The following is a 25,419-nucleotide window of genomic DNA, read 5'->3' on the forward strand; positions in this document are numbered from 1 at the left end:
ATAACAGTTAACACAGTATAGTCCAAAATCAGTACAAAACCAAAATGGTTGAGGATATGCAGTGTGAAAATAGCTTAATGATAAAGGATTTTGTCTAAGGATAACCAGTTACACCTGTAGCTGTCTGTGAGAAGTCAGTATTCTGGGTCTGTGCAACACAAGATAAGGGTAAATTAATTTAATTAGTTTATGGAGGTGCTTTCACAAAATGATCACTGTTGGTAATTTCCATTTCTGCTTAACACATCTCTCTCTTAGTTAATCATTTAATAGTATTGTAATACGAATTTGTAAGTCATTTGCCACATCTTTCAGAATACAGTGAAACTTATCTTCCTCTTCAACTGAATATCTCTTTAGTTTCTAAGTGTACTTACTATCCAGTCATACACATTCTGCATCCTGTTGGTTGTAAATCACTTAGTATATTTCACTCTATCACTTGGCCTTTGTTCTTCATAAAATATAAAACTACATCTGCTTTCATTGCGGTGGTGGTGCTGCGGTAGCGTTGTTGCCTCACAGTAAGATGTTGTCCTGTTCGATTCTCAACTAGAGCGTCTTTTGTGTGGAGACATGCATGAATGGGCGTACCTTCATTGAAGGTTGTGTGTCAGGGCTGACAACTCGCCACATAAAAATCTACTGCCAATCATTAGCGGACCAGAGTTCCGCTGTGGTGACCCCTAACCGGGAAAAACCAAAAGACGCAACAACATCTGCTTTCATTAATACTTCTCTTACTAAGTCTTGCTTTTATTGACCCTTTCTTTCTTTTATCACCCTTTTGCATTTCTCAAAGCTCTGCTTATTCTGCCCAAACATCAGCAGCCCTTGTTACTTTTAGTAGCATTTGGAAATGTATGTGCCTTTGTAAGTTTTATGTTTAGAACATTGTTGCACTGTGCTCCAGATGTTGAACTTTTTCTTCAGATTTAAAGAGCTCAGTTTAAAGAAAACTTAGCCTCCAATTTAGATAAATAAGTGCATTTCTGACAGCTAGAACCAGAGTGTGTGTGTTGTCAGACAAAGAAGTATGCTAGCATTAAACACAATGCAGTTGGCACACTGCCTCAGAAAAAACATTAATGCCATAGACATAAAAAATACCAGCCTTACTTAGGGTTTGGTGCTGATCCCTGTGCCTTGTAATGTAATGCAACAATTTTGGCAAGCTGATCCTCCATGTGGCTTATTTTGCTAGGCAGTAGCAAAGTTTCTTTCATGTAGTCTAGAAAAACCTAAAACCAAAGCATGTTGTCATCAGTATGGTACATGCACACTTCTTTTTCTCACACACTGATCTCATGAGGATAGTCAATAACATTTTTTAGGCTGGTAAAACTAAAGCTTCCAATGTATATTCCTTAACTGTTTCAGTTTGTACCACATCTACTGTATTTCAGACATTCATAACATGAACCTAATAATATAGCCTAGATCAAGGTCTATAACATTCAAGCATTTTTGAAGGTGATTTCTGTTCTGTGGACTTAGTATTTATGCAAGACTTTAGACTGATGATACCGGAGAATTGTTTTGCAATATATAAATCAAATAGTTCTTTTTTCTCTACACTGCTCTGAAAAGTACTTCGGTCCTGCTGTATAACCCCCAAAAGAGCGATGCGCCTATTTAAGATGCAGTACATCAAAGTGGAGGGACATGTGAGAACACATGGTTTCTAGACAATACTACTGCTGATAGAGGTCTTGATCTGGGAAAGAAAGGCAGATCATTAGTAACATGTTTAACCCAAACATCCACATGAGCCCTTACTGTAAGGCATTAAAACAGTCTGCATGGCATTAAATGGCAAACCAATAAGTAATTTAAAAAGTGCATAATGAATCACAAAACATACATGACTGTTTTTTAAACTTTATATTTTAATGCACAGCAGTACTGGATTACAAACATACACTGCAAAATAAATTATTTTCCTTAAATGGTGTGAAATGTTTAATTTAGGAGATTGTTGCGCATTTTATCAAAAAAAAAGGATCAGCCAGGCTGGATATCACCTTGGGCATTGAGGTCACAAACAGATGTACAGCACCAAAAGATACCTCAGGCAGTCACTGCCCCATTTATTTGAGACTGTATGAAAATAGACATAGCTCTGTATTAGTGTAGTACTAGGCAACATAAAAGAACAGCTTTAGTAATGTCACTGCTGTTATATATAGTGTGTTTTTTTAGTTCATTTAATGGTAAATTAAGTGCATCTGTAAAAATACAAATCTCTAGAACTGCCTGCACTGCACCGGGGAGACTGTAGTGTAAACCCATTCTGAGCCTTCTTCTTTCAGCTTTTCCCAGTTAGGGGCCGCCACAGTGGATCACCTGTCCGCTCATGATTGGCAGTGGAGTTTTACGGTGTTGAGTTGCCAGCCCGGCGCCCGACCTTCCAGAGAAGGCACACACATGCACACTCTCACGGCTAGAGCCAATTTAGTGTGTCCAATCCATGTACAGCATGTCTTTGGGATGTGGGAGGAAACCGGAGCACCCAGAGGAAACCCACACGACCACAGGGAGGACATGCAGACTCCGCACAGAAGGCACCCCATCCGAGAATCGAACCGAGAACCTCTTTCTGTGAGGAGGCAATGTTAACCGCTGCACTGCCGTGGCTGCCCATAAACCCATTCTGAGCAATGGTCCCTAAAGCAAATTGCAGTCACATCAACTGCAGATAGTAGTCAGCAAACCTAATTGTATCCTGAGGTGAAAATAAATATGTATATATATATATATATATATATATATATATATATATATATATATATATATATATCGGCATCTTGTGACTCCCAAGACCCGCAACCAACCAAACAAATGGCAAAGCAAAAACCACAACTCGTACAGAGATGGCTAGATTTGATGACCAAGAATGGAAGAAGAGTTACTTGTGTTTATATATGTTTGTTTTGTTTTCATGCATTTTTGTCTAAGGAATGCACTTTTTTGACTGAATTTCAAGCTCACCAGAATTCATTAGCCACCATAATCTCTGTTCTTGTCACATTTTATCATAACCAGTACTTACCAGGGATCCACTATTGCTGTTTGACTTAAAGTACCACTGAACATTCCAGCTTGTAAATGACATCTCGGTTACACATATACTCATAATGTGTGTACTTAAGTCTGCTGTTTGATAAGATGATGTAAAACATCTTTAAAACAAGTTGGAAGTTGGACAGACACCCTCACAAGTTTATAATTCTCACTCCAAGGCTGCTGCATAGCAGAGAAAGAATGATCAAAATGTGGTAAAATACGTATCTTGTTTTTCCAAGATGCATCAAAATCTGACCACTTTAGACTCACTAGAATATAGGGTGCTTGTGATCTTATTCTGCTTAAAAGTGAGCAACAGAACACAAGCAAGTGAAAACTTAAGTCAGCACAACTAAATAGGTATGACTGAAGTGCAGGTTTTCCAGGCTTTATGTGTGGAATTGTAAGTCACTTATCATCCACATAATCAGGATCCCTTGGTTTGTCCACTGGATGGGATTTCCCTGTCTAGCGAATGTGACCCTAGTGGACATAAAAGTGGCTTCTTGTGGAATTCCTTTTGTGGCGTGGTCTGTTGTCAGTTTCCCTGTGGAAGAGGTAACAACAGCAGGAATCATCCATGGCAGCCAAAACAGAACTCATCTATTTTTACTATTTTACTTAACGGTAGGCAGGGCATCATGAAGTCAATCATCTATTTATGAGCCATGTAAACATACTGCCTTCCATATTAACTGAATAACAGAGAGAAATTAATGCACTGAACCCAGACATGCCCAATCAGGAGCACTAGATATGCTGTGGGAGCTAAGCCCTTATCACAGCTGACTTCCCATCATTTTGGAAGCCCATACTGATGATAGCAGCCTATGCAGAAACATTGCCAATACACAGGCAAGCTAGTCAGAATAAGACTTTTAATGGTTAAGTGAGCTAGATTCTTACCTACTGACAAGTACGGCTTTGGACAATTCTTACCAGGTGGCTGGAGAAATGGAACTCCAAAATACAGAGCTAACGACCTAGGAGTTACTCACCTGACAGAATCCTTCTGCTGAAAGTTCCACTGGAAATGTGAAACTTAAGTTGGTGTGAAAAACTAACTAAATCAGTTAACACCAGACTGAGAATTCTTTTAGGCAGAGCTGATATACATTATCTAAATGATATTAGCCTGGAACTTAAAGTTATGGTAAGTGATTTTAGATGTAAAATGTAACCTCTTCAGGATATACATTTTTTTCCTTCAAAAGAAGACACATATTTGTTCAATATTACAGCAGCATTATATTTAGGAAAATCATCAGTGTTCACCATATTATTGTGCAAGTTTCTTGTTGGAAGGAAAATTTGATATTTATAATAATAATAATAATAATAATAATAATAATAAGTAATAAAATGCTTACAGAAACTGTAATGTATATATACACCTACTCTAAGGTTGCATAACGGTGCACAACAGTGGAGTAGAGAGAACACTATCATTACATTAGTAATTACATTATATATGTATAAAATTAGCATGAATAGTATAAAATCATTTCCTAGTGTATGGACATGTGTATATATATATATATATATATATATATATATATATATATATGTATATATATATATATATATATATATATATATATATATATATATATATATATATATATATATATGTATATATATATATATTATACATACATTTTTTGTAACATTTATAAGAAGATGTGTATTCTGTGTATCCTAGATGCATTAAGAATAGAATGTATGCATTTATTTATTCGTTTATTTATTCATTTACACATTATTTAAGGTTTATGATTTATGTACAACAGTTTGGCACAATTACAAATGTTTAGAATTTATATATATATATATATATATATATATATATATATATATATATATGTTAGAGAACTTCAATTTATTATGGGACACGAGGGGTTAATTTTCTTGGGATAATGGCAGTTGTTTCATCCAATCAGAAAGTATAGTGTACTATTTAAATTTCAGATTGATTTTATTCATTTGTCTGATGAAGTTTACATTTGTTAAACGAAAGCGCTCACATGTTTATTTAATTATTTTTACAATTAAATTATCAAGTTCTTTATCTAGCAACTTTTTGTGCCTTCTTGCCTTTTGGTTTGGTGAGGTATTGTCACTGTTTACTTGTTTTTCTTCAGTTGGTCTTTGTTTCTTCAGCAATCTTTCAGCTGTTGCTTTGCAACCTGATAGAGCTTGTTTATGCTACCTGCTGAATCACTTTTCAGACGTTTGTAGAGTTTCTATGGTGCCTGTTTCTTTGCCATTGTGAGTCTTCTTTTAGCCTCTTTCTTAGCCAACCAGTATTTCTTTTTAATGTTGTCCATATTTTTTATTTCCCCCTTCTTCCTGCAATCCTTCTTTCATTGATAACTTCATACACTTCTGCATTCCACCACCTGTTTTCCTCATGTGCCTTTTTTTTTCCATTCTTGGCTCAACTGCATATCTGTCCTATCATCTTTACACAAAAGATATGCATGATTAAAGAAATTATCCTAGGTTCTACTCATCCCCACTGATTATTTTGACAAATGAATGTGGTAACAATTCTGTTGAAGTAGGTGTGATATGGATGAGAAAATAATATAAAATAGATGGTCTGAATACAAAAGTAGTGTATGGTGTCTATGAAGATGATGTTTTATAGTAAATATGATGTTGCCCTCCAGGCTGAACTCTAAATTATTAAGGATGAGAAAATGTAATAAGTTTTAAAATGAATTTATATGATATAGTATTCGATAAAAAGGGTAAGAGGTGGGTAAATGTTATGGTTTAAGGGAAGAAGCACCTGGGGGGGGGGGGACTGGTAGAATTTCAGTACAACACTCTCACAGGGCAATGAGATGCATGGACACCTGTTTGCTGAACAAGGGTTTTTGAGACAGTGGCTAATAAGCACCGCATTATAAATAAGGGAGAGAGAACACCAGTACTGCAAAAAGACATTACAGAAACTGATTTTGAGAGTATGGTGTAAACTGGTGTTAAGTGAGCAGGGTGTATAAAGGTCACTAAAGACTTTAAGAGTAGTGTAGCTGTAAAGGGAATTGGTTGCTTAAAAGACAGGTCCAGCTTTCACCTTAGATGAGAAAAGCATTAAAGGGGGAACAATGAAGTTATTTCACTCCAGAACAAATATATTCAAAATGGCACTTGTTTATCTACCTATTTAACTGAATAAACTACTGGAAACTTCAACAAGATGTGTTTATTCCTCCCACAGGGAGGGCATCAGAGAAACAGAGTCTTCTAGATCTGCTAGCTAAAGTGATTTTAACTGGACTAATCCTTTGTACTCAGTATCCCAAAAGAGGGCAAGAGCTGGCACTAGCTTGGGGCCAGTTACAAGAGCAAAAGACAGGAAGATAAAAGCAGACCCAGGACTAGGTGAAATAAACAACTTCATTTGTATGTTGGATGTGGATTGTTACAGAAAATCTGTAAGGTGAATGCAGGATAAGTGCAGCTACAAATCCTCCTATGACAGTAGTCACTGTACATAGAACATTTTTTAATGCCATGATAGTGGAAAAACCTGAATAGCTCCCCTTTACAAAAGGTAACACAAATGTGAACACCTATTTATGTACATATTAATGTAGCTCTGTGTTTTACTTTTATATTTAATGCATAGGAAGAGGAATCAGCATGTTTTTATGAGACTTGCAAATCCTTTTAAACAAAGGTAAATGTGTCTATCCATGGATGAAATATTAGAACAACTTGACAGAGTATCTCATGTAAGTCATGTAAGTGGATGGACAGATTATCAATTTTCCATATCCCAATGTTACAGGGCTGGGTGTGCTAAGGCAAACCAACTATCCATTTCCAAAATGACATGTTTGGAATTATTTTAAATGATTTCTATTTCAAAACAATCTATATTTAGAGATCAGACTTTGGTAGTAAAAGTAATACTGGTTCCCCAGTCTGATGCCAGCCTGCCCAGTATCTGCAGTAAGCCCCAAAGTTTAAAGCAAGTCCTAATATTACCAGCCAGGTATCTGTATGGTAATGTTGTACATTTTGTGCTGTCAGCATAGCTGTTATTTGCCTGCAGCCATTCTCTCTTATCCATGTTAGATTTTTATCCTAAAGCAGAATCTGGATGATGGTTGACCACAATATCATAACAATAATATTTGGACATGGGAAAGCAGTCTAGAAACCTAAATAGTGTTCTAACGTGGAAACCAGTGTCAAGAGAGTGAATGTCAGCACTTTCACTCTTGTATGGAGCTTCATCAACACCTATTAGCCCAGATCCCCTTCACAGATCACGGGTTATCATTGCATTCATTACATTCATTACATTCAAATGGAAGAAAAGTCAGCCTGTCCTAAATGATCCGACTCTGTAATGTGCTCCACTCACCACAGTAGCTCAGCAATGCCCAAAATCATTCATATAACAATTGAAATGTTACATATCATACATTGATTACACTAGTCCTGGAGTTGCTCAGGGCTGCCCAAAACACCAGTTCCTAGTACTGAACATCTGGCTAAGGATTCAGGGATAGTTTTGTATCAGGTATTCCTAGGGGTATCCTACATGGGGTGGAATGCTATTGTGGGACATGATAGAAATTAGAGTAGATCCTGAAGTGGGAGCAATGGGTGGGAGTGCTTTATTTACAGTAAAGGCTGATAGCTGGTGGTCTTATTTTCAGAAGAATACCATTATTAGTTGGTCCAAGCCAGTGTGCTGCTGTCTGGATGCCCATGTGAGCTCAGGAAAACCGTCAGTGCATGCACCCGTACACTACCAAGAGGAACGTAATTAAATCTCAGGGCATGAGGGTGGTGCCAAAAATACAAGTGAAGTCGGGAAAAGGATGGCCAGCCTTAGAGCTCTGCAGAACAATTTCATTCTGAGAGATTATGACCCCAGGACTCTTTCACAGATTCTTCAACCAATTGGGTGGGATGTTAGCATAATGGTTAATGTGTTTACCTTACAGACACAAGGTGCAGGGTTTGAGTGACACATGGGATAACTGACTAGGCTTAAAATATCCCACAGGGGCAGTTAGCCTAGTACTAATCTATGAACCTGTGAATTAGGGAAATCAAAAAGAGAAATGATAACACACTGCATGAACCTCTGAGATATAAACGAGGATGACTGGGAATCACTTACCAGATTGAGGGGCTAGAATATTTAACAGAAGTATGATCATGGCATTCTTGAAGAATATAGGGGGGATTAAAAAATTAATAATGGACAACTGCAGCATCATTAAACGAAATAAATAAAATAGATGCATCAGTAGGATTTTCGATTCTGAACTGTTCATTATCTACGAAAAGGACAGTAGCTGAAGATAATGGCTGGAGAGCTAAAAGAAGAAGATAGACTAGCTAATGGGACCTTCAAATGTGATCCTCCTGATTGTAAAGAATTTTTTTACTTGCCCAAGCTCCAATAAAAATATTTCAGTAAAGGGAGACATAGCTGTAACAGTGATCTAGAAGTCTACTTCACCCAGTTCTTTGTGTGTAAAGCATTTAACATTGGGAAAACAAAAATAGTCTCAAAAGGAGAATTAACCAACATACTTCTGACATTAGGAAGGAGACCATAAAAATCCACTTTTAGGACACTCACTTGAACACCCAGACCACTCTAATTTTACATTTCATGAAGCTGAAGATGTAGAATAATGCTAGATTGGTGGGGACTTTAACACCATTTTAGAAAAGAGGGAGCTGGAATGGCAAAATAGGCCGAATGCATATGCTGAAACAGGCTTAAATGCAGCATGCTCTACTGGAAGTGTGCTATTACTTAAGAAACTAAACCACCTCAGCTTCTACTGAGCTCAGTGCATAACACTTCAAACTTCCAGTTTAAGTACTATTGCCTGCCATTTGGCTACCAGGCTGATGGTGAGACAGGAAAATTACATGTTAAGCTTAGCAGCTAATGTTGAAGTTAAATCCCAGAGATCAAATATGTACCCATGCCCCCACTACCCTTTCATCACATGACTGTACCCATGCCCCCACTACCCTTTTATCACATGACTGTTCCCATGCCCCCACTACCCTTTTATCACATGACCGTACCCATGCCCCCACTACCCTTTTATCAAATGACCGTACCCATGCTCCTACTAGCCTTTCATCACATGACTGTACCCATGCCCCACTACCCTTTCATCACACATCTGTACCCATGCCCCCACTACCCTTTCATCATGACTGTACCCATGCCCCCACTACCCTTTCATCACATGACTGTACCCATGCCCCCACTACCCTTTCATTACATGACTGTACTCGTGCCCCCATTACCCTTTCATCACACATCTGTACCCATGTCCCCACTACCCTTAAATTACATGACTGTACCTATGCCCTCACTACCCTTTCATCACATGACATATCATCACAATGTGTTTCAACAGTGGGAAACATGAAAATTGTTCTCAAGCTCTGTGGCATGTGAAAATATATGTGAAGACACTTCCATGTAAATGTCTTAAAATACTGTAAATCTGAAGCCTTTCTGGGCATTAACCATATACTCTGCCCACGTCTTTACAGTAATTTATTCCTTCCATTTTTTACTATTCTCTTTATAAAGTATCCATATCTTTATGCTTTAATCTCCTTAGTGCTTTATAGAGGCTATTCACTAAACTATTCATACACAGATTTTTTTCCTGGCATCCATCAGTAATAAAAATGTCTTCAGAAATTATACAAATGATCATTTAGTCCCAACTTCTCACTTTATTGAATTTTCCTTCAAATTCTGTTTGCAAATATCCCTCAAAACCCATGCTTCTGCTTTATTGGCTCCCAGAAAGTCCTCACCCTTTAACCAATGCACAAAGCCATATCATGGGCAGGGCCTTGGTACAAGCTCTTAGGGGACACAGTTTGCACTGGAGAAGAGGTGCAATTGGTCCCTGTAAGTCAGTGCTGCACTTGCTGTTTTGCTGTTTTTGGGAAGCTGGATGTAACAGCCGATTGTTCCTTACAACAACAAGTAGTACTGGCAGAACAGAGACAGAGACACAGTTGGCATAATAGTTAAGGTCTCTGTCTCCCGTACGCGAGGTACAAGTTTCAATCCTGACCTCTGGCCAATGCTTCTATGGAGTTTGCATGTTCTCCCTTTGTCTCCATGGTGTTCCTCCCATAAACAGACTTTTTTTCCTCAAACTCAATCAACAATAGAGTTGTGGGCAGCAGCATAGATGGTGACGACTGGACAAAAAGTTGTATAAAAAACTGCTTTGGACATTAACTTTGGTGTGCAGTATCCTCTAGACAGTGGAACACAGATTATAAACTGAACACCCTGATTTGGTTGCTTTGACTAATGTCACCAAAAATGGACATGGGAAGTGGGTTGAGGATCAGAAGTATGCCAGGGAGTCATAGCAAAGGTAGGATGGGTCTTTGTACTCCTATTGGCTAGTGTGTGCCTGCCACAAAGCCCAGTAGCCCTGGATCAATAGCCTACTGGCTGGCCTGGGTTACCTGGAATAGCTCCATTGAGCAAAGCTGGATACACAACTGATCAAACAGAAAAACATGAATTAAAGAGTGCTACACCCACTATAAATTTACTGACAGGATGGAGCTTGAACATGGATAACATGATGGTAAGAAGGAGGCTGGACATCTTATGTATCCAAGAAACAAGATGGACGGGCAGTGCAGCAACGCCAGTGGGCATGGAATCCAGAGTCTAATACTCAGCAGAAGGACAGACTAGAAATGCTGAGGGAAATGTGGTGAGAGATAGGCTTCAGAAGACAATGAAGTATGTCATCAGAATTAGTGACAGACTTATGGCAACCAGACTCCAGTGTATGGATATGGCAGTATTCATAATCTCAGTCTATGCCTCGCAGCAGGGTTGTGACAGTGAGGAAAAGGGTGCACTCAGGTAGCAGCTGCAGGACTTACTGGGTAAAGCAGGACAGCATGGGTTGGTGTTGATACTGGGGGAACGGAATGCATATATCAGAACTGACTGAACAGGATGTGAAGACTGCCTAGGCCCACATAGTTGGGGCAACAGGAAAAAGACTCCAAAAAGTAGTGTTAACAGTGCTCTAAAACCAACCAAACCAAGAAAAAGTAGAGCACAATGTTGCGGGTCCACAGATGATTTATTGTAAAAAACACATCCACAAACGTAGTTAAAATCCACAATGGTTAAGCGCTTTCATCAAGTAGTTTGACTTCCTCAGAACAAAATGACAAGTAAAATTCAAGGTTAAATACATAATTCTGATTGATCAATAATTCAAAATACCCAATCATATCAATGAAAATTCCCTCCTCATGAATATGTAAATGCATGATTACTTAATAGGAAAGCATCTGTTTCATCAAAACCTGTTTTAACAAGAAAACAAAAAAAAAAAACACACACATAGTGTCTCTTTTCAATAAAAAAACTCTTGATAAAAATATACCACAATACAATTGTATATATTTAAAATACTACTACACTGAACCAGCCTTTTCTTTAAGAATAGGCATAATTGAAATATGCTCATTAAGCCCTGGGGGGTAATCAGCGGCCAATCTCAGTTGCAATAATAATTCCTTTTTATGCAACACATTTCGCCAGTCCCCCCCTCTGGCTTCAATAGTGACAAATTCTAGTATAGCAAACTTGTAACACTTAAAATTGGTACAAGTAACACTATGCTTATACAGTGCACTGGTATCTCTTTCATTTTTGATATCATATAGATGTTCATATATCCTATTTTTCAATCTTCTCTCCGTCTTACCTACATAAAAGGAAGAACAGGAGCAGCACTTAGCTATATATACCAGTGTGCTTGAATCACAGTTGCCACTTTTAAAAAAATATGACTCTTACTTTGATTATCAAGGGTAATAAAATTTTCTTGTAGAATATAATGGCAATAAGAGCATTTACCGCAAGGTTTACTACCACATCTCTTAACCTTAGCATTATTCAAAATGTGATCCTTCTCCAATATTATCTTAATGTTAGGTCCCACCTTGGTAGAAAAAATAGGTTGTTGGCCCAATATACGGTATATTTCGGTATTAGTTCTGAAAATATTCCAATTTTTTGTCAGAATTCCTTTTATTTGAGAATACAAGGGACTATATTGCACCACACAAGCATGTTGAAAATCAGGTTTATCATGAACATTCATATCTTGACTTATAGGCTGGTATCCTTCCCTACCCACACCAAGTAAGGGGGTATACACCTTACCCCATTTATTCAAAACCTCCTCAAGAATAAGGTCAATGAAATGTCCAGGATACCCTCTCTCTAAAAACATCTCCCTTAAATGTTGAAACTCTACTATAACATCATCTTTCCTTGTGGTCATTCTAACAACTCTTATAGCTTGATCCTTAATAATACTCTTTTTTCTGATGTGTGGGATGATGGCTAGTGTAGTGCAAATAACTATTGCAGAAGGTATTTTTGCAGTAAATTTTGGAAGCAAAGTTATCATGCCCTTTGATACTTTTAGTATCCAGAAAATTAATTTCTTGGGAATCAAACTGGTAAGTAAACTTCAGGTAATTTGTGATTTGATTCAAGTAATGAACAAACTCAACAATCAATTCAGACCCTCCTTCCCACACAATAAAAATATCGTCCAAAAATCTACCATAATATTTAACATTAGAAAAAAATGTTTAATTCTGGAAGATATACTTATATTCCCAACCCAGAAGCACCAAATTAGCATACAAGGGAGCGCAGGCAGCACCCATTGCAACACCTTTTAGTTGCTGAAAATATTCACCTTCGAAGAATAAATAGTTGTTTTCCAAAATAAGATTCATAAGCTCACATAACAATAGAACTTCATCTGAGCTCAATAAAGAATGACTAAACAGGACCTCCTCAAAAAAACACAAGCCTTCTGCTTTTGGAATACAGGAAAATAGGTCCTGAACATCTATAGTCAGAAGAACACAGTCCACTGACCATAACTCTTTCTTAAGCTGTCCCAAAAAGTCCCAAGAGTCTTTTAAAAGGTGTGGAAGTTTATTCAAAATATGTTTCAATTTCCTGTCCACAAATACTGCCAAATTAGGGGTTTTGGAACCTGCTGCTGCCACAACAGGTCTAAAGGGTGGTTTATTCAAATTTTTGTGTATTTTTGGTATTCCGAATATCACTGGAATTTTCGGAAATTTATTCAACAAAAAATCATACTCATCCCTGGATATTCTCTGATCCATGAGATATTCATATAAATAGCTATCCAACCTACTATATGAAATATGTATTTCGTTCTTTGAACATGAAGAATAACTATCAGCTTGAAATAAAATATTTTGCATGTCATTAGTGTAATCTTCAGAATTGTACAATACCACCCCATCTCCTTTATCAGGTGTCATAATTCTAATTCTTTTATCCTCTCTCAAACTCCTAAGTAGTTGTTTCTCATTGTGGTTCATATTAGCAGACACCCTTCTTTTTTCCCCCCAGATTTTGTATAAATCCTCCTTAACTAATTTCTCATATGTTGTAACTAACGGATGTAGTGGGGGGTTAAATGTACTACTTCTCTTAACAGTACATCTCGGTACCTCAACGGAAGTTTTATCTGAAAACATAATATTTAAATTTAACTTTCTAAAATATAACTGTAAATCCACCATCACTTGGCCTATATCAGGTACTTTAGTTGGTACAAATTTAAACCCTCTAGAAAATAAATCTTTAGTGACAGGAACATCAGAATAATTATATATATTGAACCCATCCAAACTGTATTGAATACTATCCACACATTGTATTTGAGTTTCAGAATTTACAATTTGTTGTGTCCATAGGTTTGTTGCGCTGCCCTGCTGTAAGTTTTGTATACTCCTTGTCTGCGATTGGCTATTCTTTCTGAGTGTCTGGGTAATGGAAAATCCTGTGGGTCAACAAAACAGTCTGACTCAAATTCCTCAAAACCATCACCACTTGGTTCAAGAGTAAAATTGGAGCCAGTTTTGACCGTACCTCTCTTTTCATTACCTAAATTATCAGTATAGCCACTCTCTCTATCATAAAAAAACAATTTGTCAGTGGGATATACCTGATGTAATTTGTATTGTTTAATATCCCTTTTTAAAAATGCTGTCACATTTCTGGTCCACCCTATAAATGATTTTACAAAACAGACTTTCATATTGATCAAATAGTAAGTCAGAAATAATTTGTTCATGCAAAAAATTCACTTCATCATGTAACTGTTTTTCCATTGCCTCATATAAGGAAACAGTTTTACCTAATAATTCTAAACCCCATTGGTCAAACATATCAGTAAAACTCCTAACAATATCAGCATCATAATATATACCATAAGGGAATTTGAAGACCCTTAACCCTTGTGGAACCAATTTATGCTTAATGCATTCATTTAAATAACATACTTCCATTTGGCACATCTTGAATTTAAACAATTTTTTTTTCAAAACTATATATCATATCCCTGATAGAATTGAAATTAAACTGTTTATTTTCACTGTATACAGATACTCCTTTACTGCGCTTTGAATTTGAATCAGTGAAAACAAAATGCTTCTGGAATATGTTGCTAAAACATTCCTTCTTATTTCTGGAAGTTGCATGCTCCTTACAAGACCGAGAGTCAGTTTTGTTAGCAACATTAGAATGTTCTCTACCCCCAGGCAGTGCGTTTTTACTGCGAGGATCTGTATCATGAAAATTATTGCCGTTAGAGTTTATACAAACAGTACCTGTAATGGAGCGCTCTGTACAACTAGTCCGCTTATTATTGAAAAGTTCAGCCGGTGAAGACAAGATATCACCCTCAAAATGAACCACACAATTGTTATTAGGAGGATTTTCAGAAACAGATGCTTTCCTATTAAGTAATCATGCATTTACATATTCATGAGGAGGGAATTTTCATTGATTTTCATTGATATGATTGGGTATTTTGAATTATTGATCAATCAGAATTATGTATTTAACCTTGAATTTTACTTGTCATTTTGTTCTGAGGAAGTCAAACTACTTGATGAAAGCGCTTAACCATTGTGGATTTTAACTACGTTTGTGGATGTGTTTTTTACAATAAATCATCTGTGTACCCGCAACATTGTGCTCTACTTTTTCTTGGTTTGCAACAGGAAAAAGAAGGAGAGAACATGCCAGACTTTGGTCTGGCAAATGGCTTGATGGTGGCCAACACATGGTTCAACAAGAGAGATAGTCACGAGATCACATAGAAGAGTGGCCGATATATGACTCAAGTAGACTTTCTCCTAGCAAGGAAAAGGCACTGGAGCAGCAAAGTCATCCCCAGTGAAACAGTCAGCCTGCAGCATAAATTGCAGTGGTCAGAGAAGGCTCTAATGTCAACAGAGACCAGGCTGTAGCCCCAGAAGTTGACTGTAGAGAAAGCAGAAGAGTTGAGGAATTACTCAGGGCTCTAGCACCTCAGGAAGAAGAAGAAATAGGTGGAGTTGAAAAAAAGAATGGCATCACCTCAAAATAGCTTGTGTGAGACTACAGAACAGGTACGCGGCTGAGACAGGTATGGGAATAAGGTACACAAAGAAAGATGGTGGTGGAATGCAGAAGTCCAGGACATCATCAGAAGAATGAAGGAGTGCAGGAAGAACTGGGAGATAGAAAAGGCAGACTAGGCTAAGAAGGAATGCTGGCTGGCTATCAAAGAGACTAAGAGGGAAGTTGATGGCAGACAAACTCCATCATGTTGCAAGGCAAAAACAGATAGATAAAGAAGATAGTTATCAGACACCCTTTACAAGAAATGCTGACATCAGCCTGCTCAGCAGTCCACAGGACATCAAAGGCAGATGGAAGGTGTACTTCCCAGCAGCTTCTGAATGAAGAAAACCCACAAAAGCTGTACTGTCCCTGATATAGCCTGTGCTGAAAGAAGTATAGTGCACCCTAGAAGATGTAAGAACAGCACTTAGAAAAATGAAGTCAGGGAACACAGAAGGCACAGATGAGGTCATAGCAGATATGATCAAGATGTTTGGTGAGTTAGGGAGAAATGGCTCCTGAGGATAGTCATAACAGTATGGAGAGAAATGTGTATCCCAGATGACTGGGGAACAAGCATAGCCAATGTTCAAGAACAGTGGGGACATACACAGCTGTGGTCAGGACAGGGTATCAAACTCCTGTCACAGTGAAGGAAAGTTTTGGAGATGGTGACTGATAAATGAATATATAAAGTATAAAGTAATTTTATTTTATTTATTTTATTTTATTTAACATTTGTTTACTGGGAAAGTCCTTCTTGGAAAGAAGCCAATTTTCACTGGAGGCCTGGGGAGAAACACTCCAGACACATGTCTTTGTGATGTGGGGGAAACTGGAGCACCTGAAGGAAATCCACACGAATGCATGGAGGACATGCAGACTCAACACAAAAGGCTCTCCAGCTGAGAATCGAACTGGAGAACCTCTTGCTGTGAGGCAACAGACAATGCTACTGCTGCACCACTGCGCCATCCAGTAATCAAAAGTAAGATGGGACATGAACAGTTTGGATTCAAATCAGGATGCAGCATGATTTACACAATATTTGCAGGTAGACAAATAGTTGAGAAGAGACTAAAGATGAGGAAAAAGTCCAAATGGGCACTCCTAGACTTGGAGAAAGCATATGACAGTGTCTTAAGAAAGTTGATTTGGGAAGTACTCTGATGGTTCAGAATCCCAGAAACATTGGTAGAAATAGTTTAGGCTATGTATCCAGATCCAATGACAGAAGTATGAACAGTGTCTGGACTCACAGAGGGGTACCCATTGGGAGTGGATGTGTGCCAGGCTTCAGCTCTGAGTTCACTACTGTTCATATCAGTGATAGACTACATTAGCAAACAGGTTGGAGGGGACAGATCAACAAAGCTGCATATGCAGATCATATGGTATTACAGACAGACTGAACAGGAACTTTAGTAAAGGACTGGGGAATGGAATGCAAAAGTGAAGGTACATTTGATAAAACTGAGTACAGATAAGACAGTTGCAATGGCAACAAACTGGGGAAATCAGAAGAAACTGAGAAATGAGATAGAAGGGAAAATAGTGGAACACATTAACAGCTTAAAGTACCTGGGAGGGGTGTCTGAGGAGAAGTAAAGTCTGAATGAGAAGGTTAAAGCTAGCATCAGAGAAGTTGCAGCCAACTGGCACAGAGTGTCAGGGGTAGTATATGACAGAAGAATGCCAAAGAAGCTGGAAAGTAAGGTGTACACAACAGTGGTGTGATCAGTACTACTGTATGATTTAGAAATTATTACAGTGCTACTGGTAAATTTCTGCATAGTCTGCTGCCTTAGTCTGTGGTACGTTTGGAGTAGTGGCAGTATTATAAATTCTCCAATAGGATTTGTGCTTCACTAGGATTTTATAGCTGTATATACATGTTTAAAGTTGCATTCTAGTGCCTTTCTGTTTATCTTGCTACTGTTTTTTTCCATGTTCTTTGAGCCTGCCTCACTCCCCCACTTAGACATTAAGCTAAGAGTTTCTGAAATTCTAATCATAGGACTATACATTCAGGCTAAAGCCAAACCCCACTAGCTGTGGACATGCATGTTTTAGCCTTTTTATTGACCTCATTAGCACAGCATAAATGGAATGTTTGGCTACACATTAGAAACACATGGTTGTTAAACCCATGCGATGCCCATAAACATTAATATGCCTGCAAAATATCCCTACTAACATCAAAACCAAGGGATAAAAGCATAAAGACTTAAAAAGGAAAAGGTCATGGGTATTCAGAAACCATGCAGCTGAAACAATTGATGTCGTTAAGGGGTCACTTGCATATATCCCATTGGCGTATATTACAGGAAGTTTAAGGTATGACACAGTGAAAACTCTAGCTTGTCTAGGTTTTTCTTGCAGTTTTTATCAAATGGTTTGTCTGTGTTACCTTATTACCCTTTGGTTTGGATGTTTAATGGTTTAGATTGATAGATAGGTACACACACACACACACACACACACACACACACACACACACACACACACACGCACACATGCAGTCACAAACACACACACACACACACACACACACACACACACACACACACACACACACACACACACACACACACACACACACACACACACACCCACACGCAGTCACAAACACACACACAAAAACAGATCTGTTTAGTGAACTTGTTGCACTTTATACATACATAGAAAATTCACTCATTACACAAAGATTAAAGAAAGCACCTCCCAGTTTGTCTTACTGCAGTCTTTTGACCTATGACTTCAGACCTTTGTGCTTCACTTTACTCTTTCCAGTCCATGCCCCACCCTCCTTGGCACTCAGACAGTATTTAGTGACTGGCTTGAATGATAAACAAAATCAGTATTGTTGGTAAATACTGTATGATTGAGAGGTGTGTGGAAAATAAGATTTTACAATACACTTTTTTCAAATAGTTGTTAAACATTCCCAGTAGATCTGCTCATACAAATATATGTGTAAAGGACATAACCGGACTTAGGCATAGGCCAACTAGGTGGCCACCTAGGATGCCGCTCTAGCAGGGGTGCTTTTCCAGTAATCTAGATGGTGTAGGCAGACCAGGATGGGGGCACCTAGTGGTGTTGGGGGCACTGGGGAGATCTTTTGCCTAGGGCACCAGTTGAGCAAAGGCCAGCCTTGATAAAAGACTATATGAATACTGAAGTCCACTTCATCTTGGATGGGGTTAATGAGGTGCTTTAAATATTACAACAAACCTCTTAAAATCAAAAAGAAGTGACGTTTAAACTTTGCTCCAATTCTTTGACCCAAACTCATCAACTATGCCTTGGAAAATGGAACTTTCCTTGTGGCACTGAAAGGGACACTGGCCTCAGTGAAAATAATGGATAATCTAAGCTCAAAAGATAAGACAGAAAATCCCCAAAATAATGTCCAGCCTAGTGGACATTAGGATAAGGAAAGACTGATTTTTGTAATGTAATGGTCAACTTAGATCTTTTACTTTTACATAGTATGATGTTATCTGAGGAGTGTTAGATTCCCAGTTACTAAGTTTTCATTTTTGATTATGTTTCTGTTTTGCACAGTATTATTAACCAAAGTATCAAATTCTCATATAATTTTGTTTTACATGTTAATGCTTGTCAAAAGTGCTAAAAATCATCTTTTCTAAGCCGTCAAGTGCCTGGTGAAGAATTAAATTTGAAAGCTTTTTGGTTACTGATGTTATTCATCATTTCATAAGTATTATAGTTATTTATGGGTAGAAGAACCATTGGGTACAGTAAGTGATGATGTCATTAACCTTGCATGTTATAATCTGCTATTTCAGTTCATCTGGTGGAGTATACCATTCTATATCATCATGCAGCTATCTGCCTCTAATGCAGTTATTACCACGCTTTCTGAAGTCATCAATGTGAGATGCAGTTTACTTACATATCTAATATAGCCATAGTTCTGAGACTGTTCAGGTATGCTTTAACCATTACCTGACTGTAATGAATATCAATGTACATGTCATTTTCAAAGTGGAGTGGTTCCTTCCACATGATTCGCCGGAATCCAAACTTGACTTTGTTGTCATCCAGCAGAAAATCATAGATGCACTCTTCTTGTCGAACTGGCCTGACAGTTTCACCTTGACAAAAAGAAGCATAAAAGATAATGGTTACATTTGAAGTTGACTTCTGAATTATACATTGTATAAACACGATATATATTCAAAAGTCATAGCCATGTGAGTATCTGATGTTAATGCTCCTTCCATGTGCACTGTTGTCCATGAAAATTAAACTATCTTATCAACATCTATGAAGTCCTTTAGTGCATTAGAATGAAAGAAACTGCTTCATGGTAATGAGTGTCAAAAGAAAAATGAAGACAACCTGTGTGTGTGTGTGTGTTAGAGATCTCAAAATAATGGAATTTTTAACAGACAGAAATAGAGGGATGCTTAACAACACTTTTTTTTTCATTCTACAATCATTATATAGTTTTTATGAAAACATTCTTTATTTCACTTAAACAGTAGGAGTAAATTCATGTGTTCACATGCTGGAATATATGAAACATTGTGTTTAATTCAGTATATTCAGTGTGGGCTTACTCAGAATCAACCAACAAGCACATGAACTTTTCACAAGCAGCTTAGAAAACTTCATATCTGAAGGGTAGAAATATTTTTGGACCATGTTATAAAACATCATGTTTGTTTAATATTGCGCTGTTATTTAGGGTCAGAGTGCTACTGCCCATAAACATGCTTTGCACCAGTGCTTCTCATGTGCATCTTTCAGTAGTATCTACCGATTACAAAGAAACGTTTTCCACAGTGATGCCATAATATTTCAGTAGTATCTACCGATTACAAAGAAACGTTTTCCACAGTGATGCCATAATCTTTCAGTAGTATCTACCGATTACAAAGAAACGTTTTCCACAGTGATGCCATAATCTTTCAGTAGTATCTACCGATTACAAAGAAACGTTTTCCACAGTGATGCCATAATCTTTCAGTAGTACCTACCGATTACAAAGAAACGTTTTCCACAGTGATGCCATAATCTTTCAGTGGTATCTACCGATTACAAAGAAACGTTTTCCACAGTGATGCCATAATCTTTCAGTAGTATCTACCGATTACAAAGAAATGTTTTCCACAGTGATGCCATAATCTTTCAGTAGTATCTACCGATTACAAAGAAACGTTTTCCACAGTGATGCCATAATCTTTCAGTAGTATCTACCGATTACAAAGACACATTTTCCACAGTGATGCCATAATCTTTCAATAGTATCTACCGATTACAAAGAAACATTTTCAACAGTGATGCCATAATCTTTCAGTAGAATCTACCGATTACAAAGAAACGTTTTCCACAGTGATGCCATAATCTTTCAGTAGTACCTACCGATTACAAAGAAACATTTTCCACAGTGTTGCCATAATCTTTCAGTAGTATCTACCGATTACAAAGACACGTTTTCCACAGTGATGCTATAATCTTTCAGTAGTATCTACCGATTACAAAGAAAAGTTTTCCACAGTAATGCCATAATCTTTCAGTAGTATCTACCGATTACAAAGAAACGTTTTCCACAGTGATGCCATAATCTTTCAGTAGTATCTACAGATTACAAGGAAACATTTTCCACAGTGATGCCATAACACTGCTAGCTTTGTCATATTTGAATCTGGCCCAAGGCTCACTTTTTTATACGCACCTTTAATTATCTGCCTGATAAAGTGTTCTTTTTATTATTCGTTCATTCCCTGAGTACCTCCCTACTTCAGTTCAATGTCACTGGGGAGCTAGAGTCTCTCTCATCACTCAATGGGCACAAGGCAGAGAAATTAATCCTGAGCAGGATGCTAGCTCATCAAAGTACACACACACATGCTCACTTCAACACAGCACATGCACCTATGGGCAATCTGGAGGAACACTATGTCTGATATGTATGAGGAAACTAGACCACATGGCGAAAACCACATCATCTGCTTAATTGTACATAATCAACTATTAGACATGCAGCCCAGCAGACCATTGAAAGTCTAACCCAAGTTCCTAATTACCACAAAGTACTGTCTGGTTAAATAACTTGCTCAAGGTCATACAGTAGGGAAATGAAAGCTGGGGGAATCAAATCCTGCTGGACCAAAGAAAGAAGGTTGATCCTTAATCCCCTGTATTATCTGACAGACTGTGGTGCCTCTTTCTTATTACAACTATCAATAAATACTTTTACATGATTCATCCTGATTAATGTTAAGTAGTAAGTCTCCAACACACTACCTGATATTTTCTTTGTAATACTTATTTTTTCCCTGTTTGTCAGCACTGTTGAACCTCCTAGATATGTTACATTATTGTACTGGCTAATATTGTACCACTTCTAATAGAAGTTGTTACTGGCATAATATGCTATTCTTAATCTAAAGTTTGTTGTTCCACTTTGTATTGGATGACAAAGTTTGTTCTTCCACTTTCTCCTGGATGACATATTGTTATTCCTCGATTTAAAATGCTATTTTCTGCTTGAGCTGTAGAGACCTTCATTGTATTTCTCTAAGTTTAGGTATAGAAATGTGTGCAACCATTGTAAACTTATAATTCTGCATATTAATAATTGTATTTTCTGTGTAAATATATTCCAATTTTGGAACATTTTTCACCAGGTTTACATTAAAAATAGATCACAACTCAGTGGACAATATGGTTTACAAAATGTAAATCTTTTCCTTCTTTCGGCTGCTCCCGTTAGGGGTCGCCACAGTGGATCATCTGTTTCCATTTCTTCCTGTCCCCTGCATCTTGCTCTGTCACACCAATCACCTGCATGCCCTCTCTCACCATATCCATAAATCTTATCTTAGGCCTTCCTCTTTTCCTGTTACCTGGCAGCTTCATCCTTATCATCTTTTTCCCAATATACTCTGCATCCCTCCTCAGTACATGTCCAAACCAACATAATCTTGCCTCTCTGGCTTTGTCTCCAGACCTTCCAACCTGGGCTGACCCTCTAATATACTTATTCCTAATCCTGTCCACCCTCGTCACACCCAGTGCAAATCTTAACATCTTTAACTCTGCCACATCCAGCTCTGACTCCTGCCTTTTTGTCATTGCCACTGTCTCCAACCCATATAACATAGCTGGTCTCACTACCCTCTTATAGACCTTCCCTTTCACTCTTACTGGTACTCGTCTGTCACAAATCACTCCTGACAGTCTTCTCTACCCACTCAATCCTGCCTGTACTCTCTTCTTCACCTCTCTTCCACACTCACCATTACTCTGAACTGCTGATCCCAAGTATTTAAACTCATCCACCTTCACCACCTCTACTCCCTGCACCATTCCTCTATCCTCCCTCTCATTCACACACATATATTCTGTCTTAGTCTTGCTGACCTACATTCCTCTCCTCTCTAGAGCATATCTCCATCTCTCCAGGGTCTCCTCCACCTGTTCCCTACTCTCACTGCAGATCACAATGTCATCTGCAAACATCATATAAATAAAATAAAAATATACAAAGCAAATAAACCAATCAGAAGAAAAACTACAAGGGAACATGTGCCATTAATAACCTTTGAAAGTCTTGTATCTTTAAAAGTTGGTGATTAAGGTAATTGAATAAATGCAGCAATGAAAGTCTTGTATCTTTAAAAGATAGTGATTAAGGTAATTGAATAAATACAGCTATATATATATATATATATATATATATATATATATATGGGTCTACTTTGATAGAAAACACATTTCACTGAAACTCTTTTCATCAAAGCCTCATTTAATTGAAAATGAATTCCCTGAGCACAATTCACTGAAAGCTCACTTCACTGAAAACGCATTTGACTGAAACTCATTTCGTCTAAACAGGTATATGCCCTGTTCCCCACTGTAGTGTGATACTGGAGTTATTATATATAGTTAGGGGTGTGTGGGGGGCACAGCCTCCTATATTGGGGGGTGTAGCCCCCCCCATATAGTTTGGGTATATATTATTTTCTGGAAAGAGTTATTCATTTGACTTGTAAGAAACCATGTCTATGGTTTACAACATTTAAAATAGGTGGGGCATTATGCCCCCTACACTCCCCCAATGTGGGGGCTGTGCCCCCCACACACCCCTTACTATATATATATATATATATATATATATATATATATATATATATATACTAACTCCATGATAGCACTGCAATGGGGAACAGGGCATATACCTGTTTAGACGAAATGCATTTCAGTCAAATGAATTTTCAGTGAAGTGTCAGTGAACTGTGCTCAGGCAATTCATTTTTGGTGAAATTAGGCTTCGATGAAATGAGTTTCAGTGAAATGTGTTTTCTATCAAAGTAGATGCATATATATATATATATATATATATATATATATATATATATATATATATATATATATATATATATAGTTTTGGCAAGCATTCTGTGTTAAATCAGAAATTTGTTATTTCTATAAACTAATGTCTTACTTATAACATACTTTGAAAAAGAAAAATAGAACAAAAATGCAGCCTGTTATTTAAACTAATGTTACACAGTCATTATTTGTAATAAATTGTAATAGCTCTCAGAAAATATGGTCTATATTGGAGAACTGGATTTTAAAAAAGCAAGTCTAAACAACATATAAAGAATATATGACTTTTAAATAAAATAAAAAAAAAAAAAAACTTATCAAAAAATGGTGACTCGGTAAGAAAAAATGTATTCCCCATCTTGTGCAGTTAGAATAGTAAAACCTAATGCTAAATATTTTGGGATGATATGACATAAAAGTTGATATAGGTCCAGATAGAAGTTTAAAGTTTTATAGATCTATCTGACATACATGTGCACACAAACACAGCATTCATGGGAAGAATAACAAGAACATAAAAGAATATTAAAAAAAATAAAATTAAAATAGAACACATCAAAAAGAATATATAGGGAGAATTTATTTTAAGTTTAATGCTTTTCTTCCAAATTATCAAAAACATTATTAGAAACTTATCACTGCTAATGAATTACTTCTTAATTTGGAACAAAATTTCTAAATCTAAAATAAAATTATACTAAAATATTTATTTCAAGGCATTCTGTTTTTAGTTTTTGTTTTACACCTTTATTGGATCACTGTCTGCCTGTAAGTTTAAAATGTTAAATGTTCAAAATTATATGTTCCCATAACTGGCTGTGTAGTTGTTTAATAGGCAAACTATTTGCTGAGCAGTGTTTCAACAGTCACATACACACACACACACACACACACACAGATATGAAACTTAAAAATTTCATATTTATTAAAAATATTTTATTCCTGTCATAGAACAACTTAGCAGGAAAAAAGGTATGTCCTTTGTGCCTTGTCTTACTACATATACTAACTGCAAAGTTTCCATACCTTAGTTAAAGTTGTGTATAGCTGTAAAAAGAAATAATTCTGCGCTTGGCAAAAATCAGGACTTTCAAGCAATTCTTTTTCACATGACAGAGTATAACAAGCTGCCACCTAGCCATGTTATTTCTGATCAAATGTTACACTTTCCCTAGTCTTAGTTTCAGTTCATCATCACAAACAGGGAAGTGTAAACTAGTCAGAAAAAGTCCATATTGTAAACAAATGGTGAAAACAGTATTATTTTCTGAATATAAGCTGTAAAAGCATTGGTTTATTGTTTATGGCCAAAAAAAAATAATTAAGCAGATAAGTTTGAAATTTTGAATGATTTGATTACTCTTTGAGATGGAACAAAAGATATTCAGTCGATCATGCTCTTTGTCTTCTCTTAGTTATAGTTGTGATGGAATATATTTTTGTGTTTAGCAAAAATC

General features: G+C 37.1%; 1 protein-coding gene across 3 annotated transcripts in view; it reads right to left on the bottom strand.

Annotated features, from left to right (window-relative positions):
• Positions 1–25,419, bottom strand: part of MYO15B (myosin XVB) — a 1,190,858-nt gene that overhangs the window by 90,173 nt on the left and 1,075,266 nt on the right. For all 3 annotated transcript variants that reach the window (XM_044084949.1, XM_044084950.1, XM_044084948.1), the window contains 2 exons: positions 19,565–19,713; positions 1,120–1,241 (listed from right to left, as the gene is read on the bottom strand). In XM_044084949.1, coding sequence (XP_043940884.1) covers positions 1,120–1,241; positions 19,565–19,713 — 271 coding nt within the window. The remainder of the gene's footprint in view (positions 1–1,119; positions 1,242–19,564; positions 19,714–25,419) is intronic.

The sequence above is a fragment of the Protopterus annectens genome, chromosome 10.part0, assembly GCF_019279795.1.
Source record: "Protopterus annectens isolate FY-2018-M chromosome 10.part0, PAN1.0, whole genome shotgun sequence".
In the NCBI taxonomy this organism is placed as follows: Eukaryota; Metazoa; Chordata; order Ceratodontiformes; family Protopteridae; genus Protopterus; species Protopterus annectens.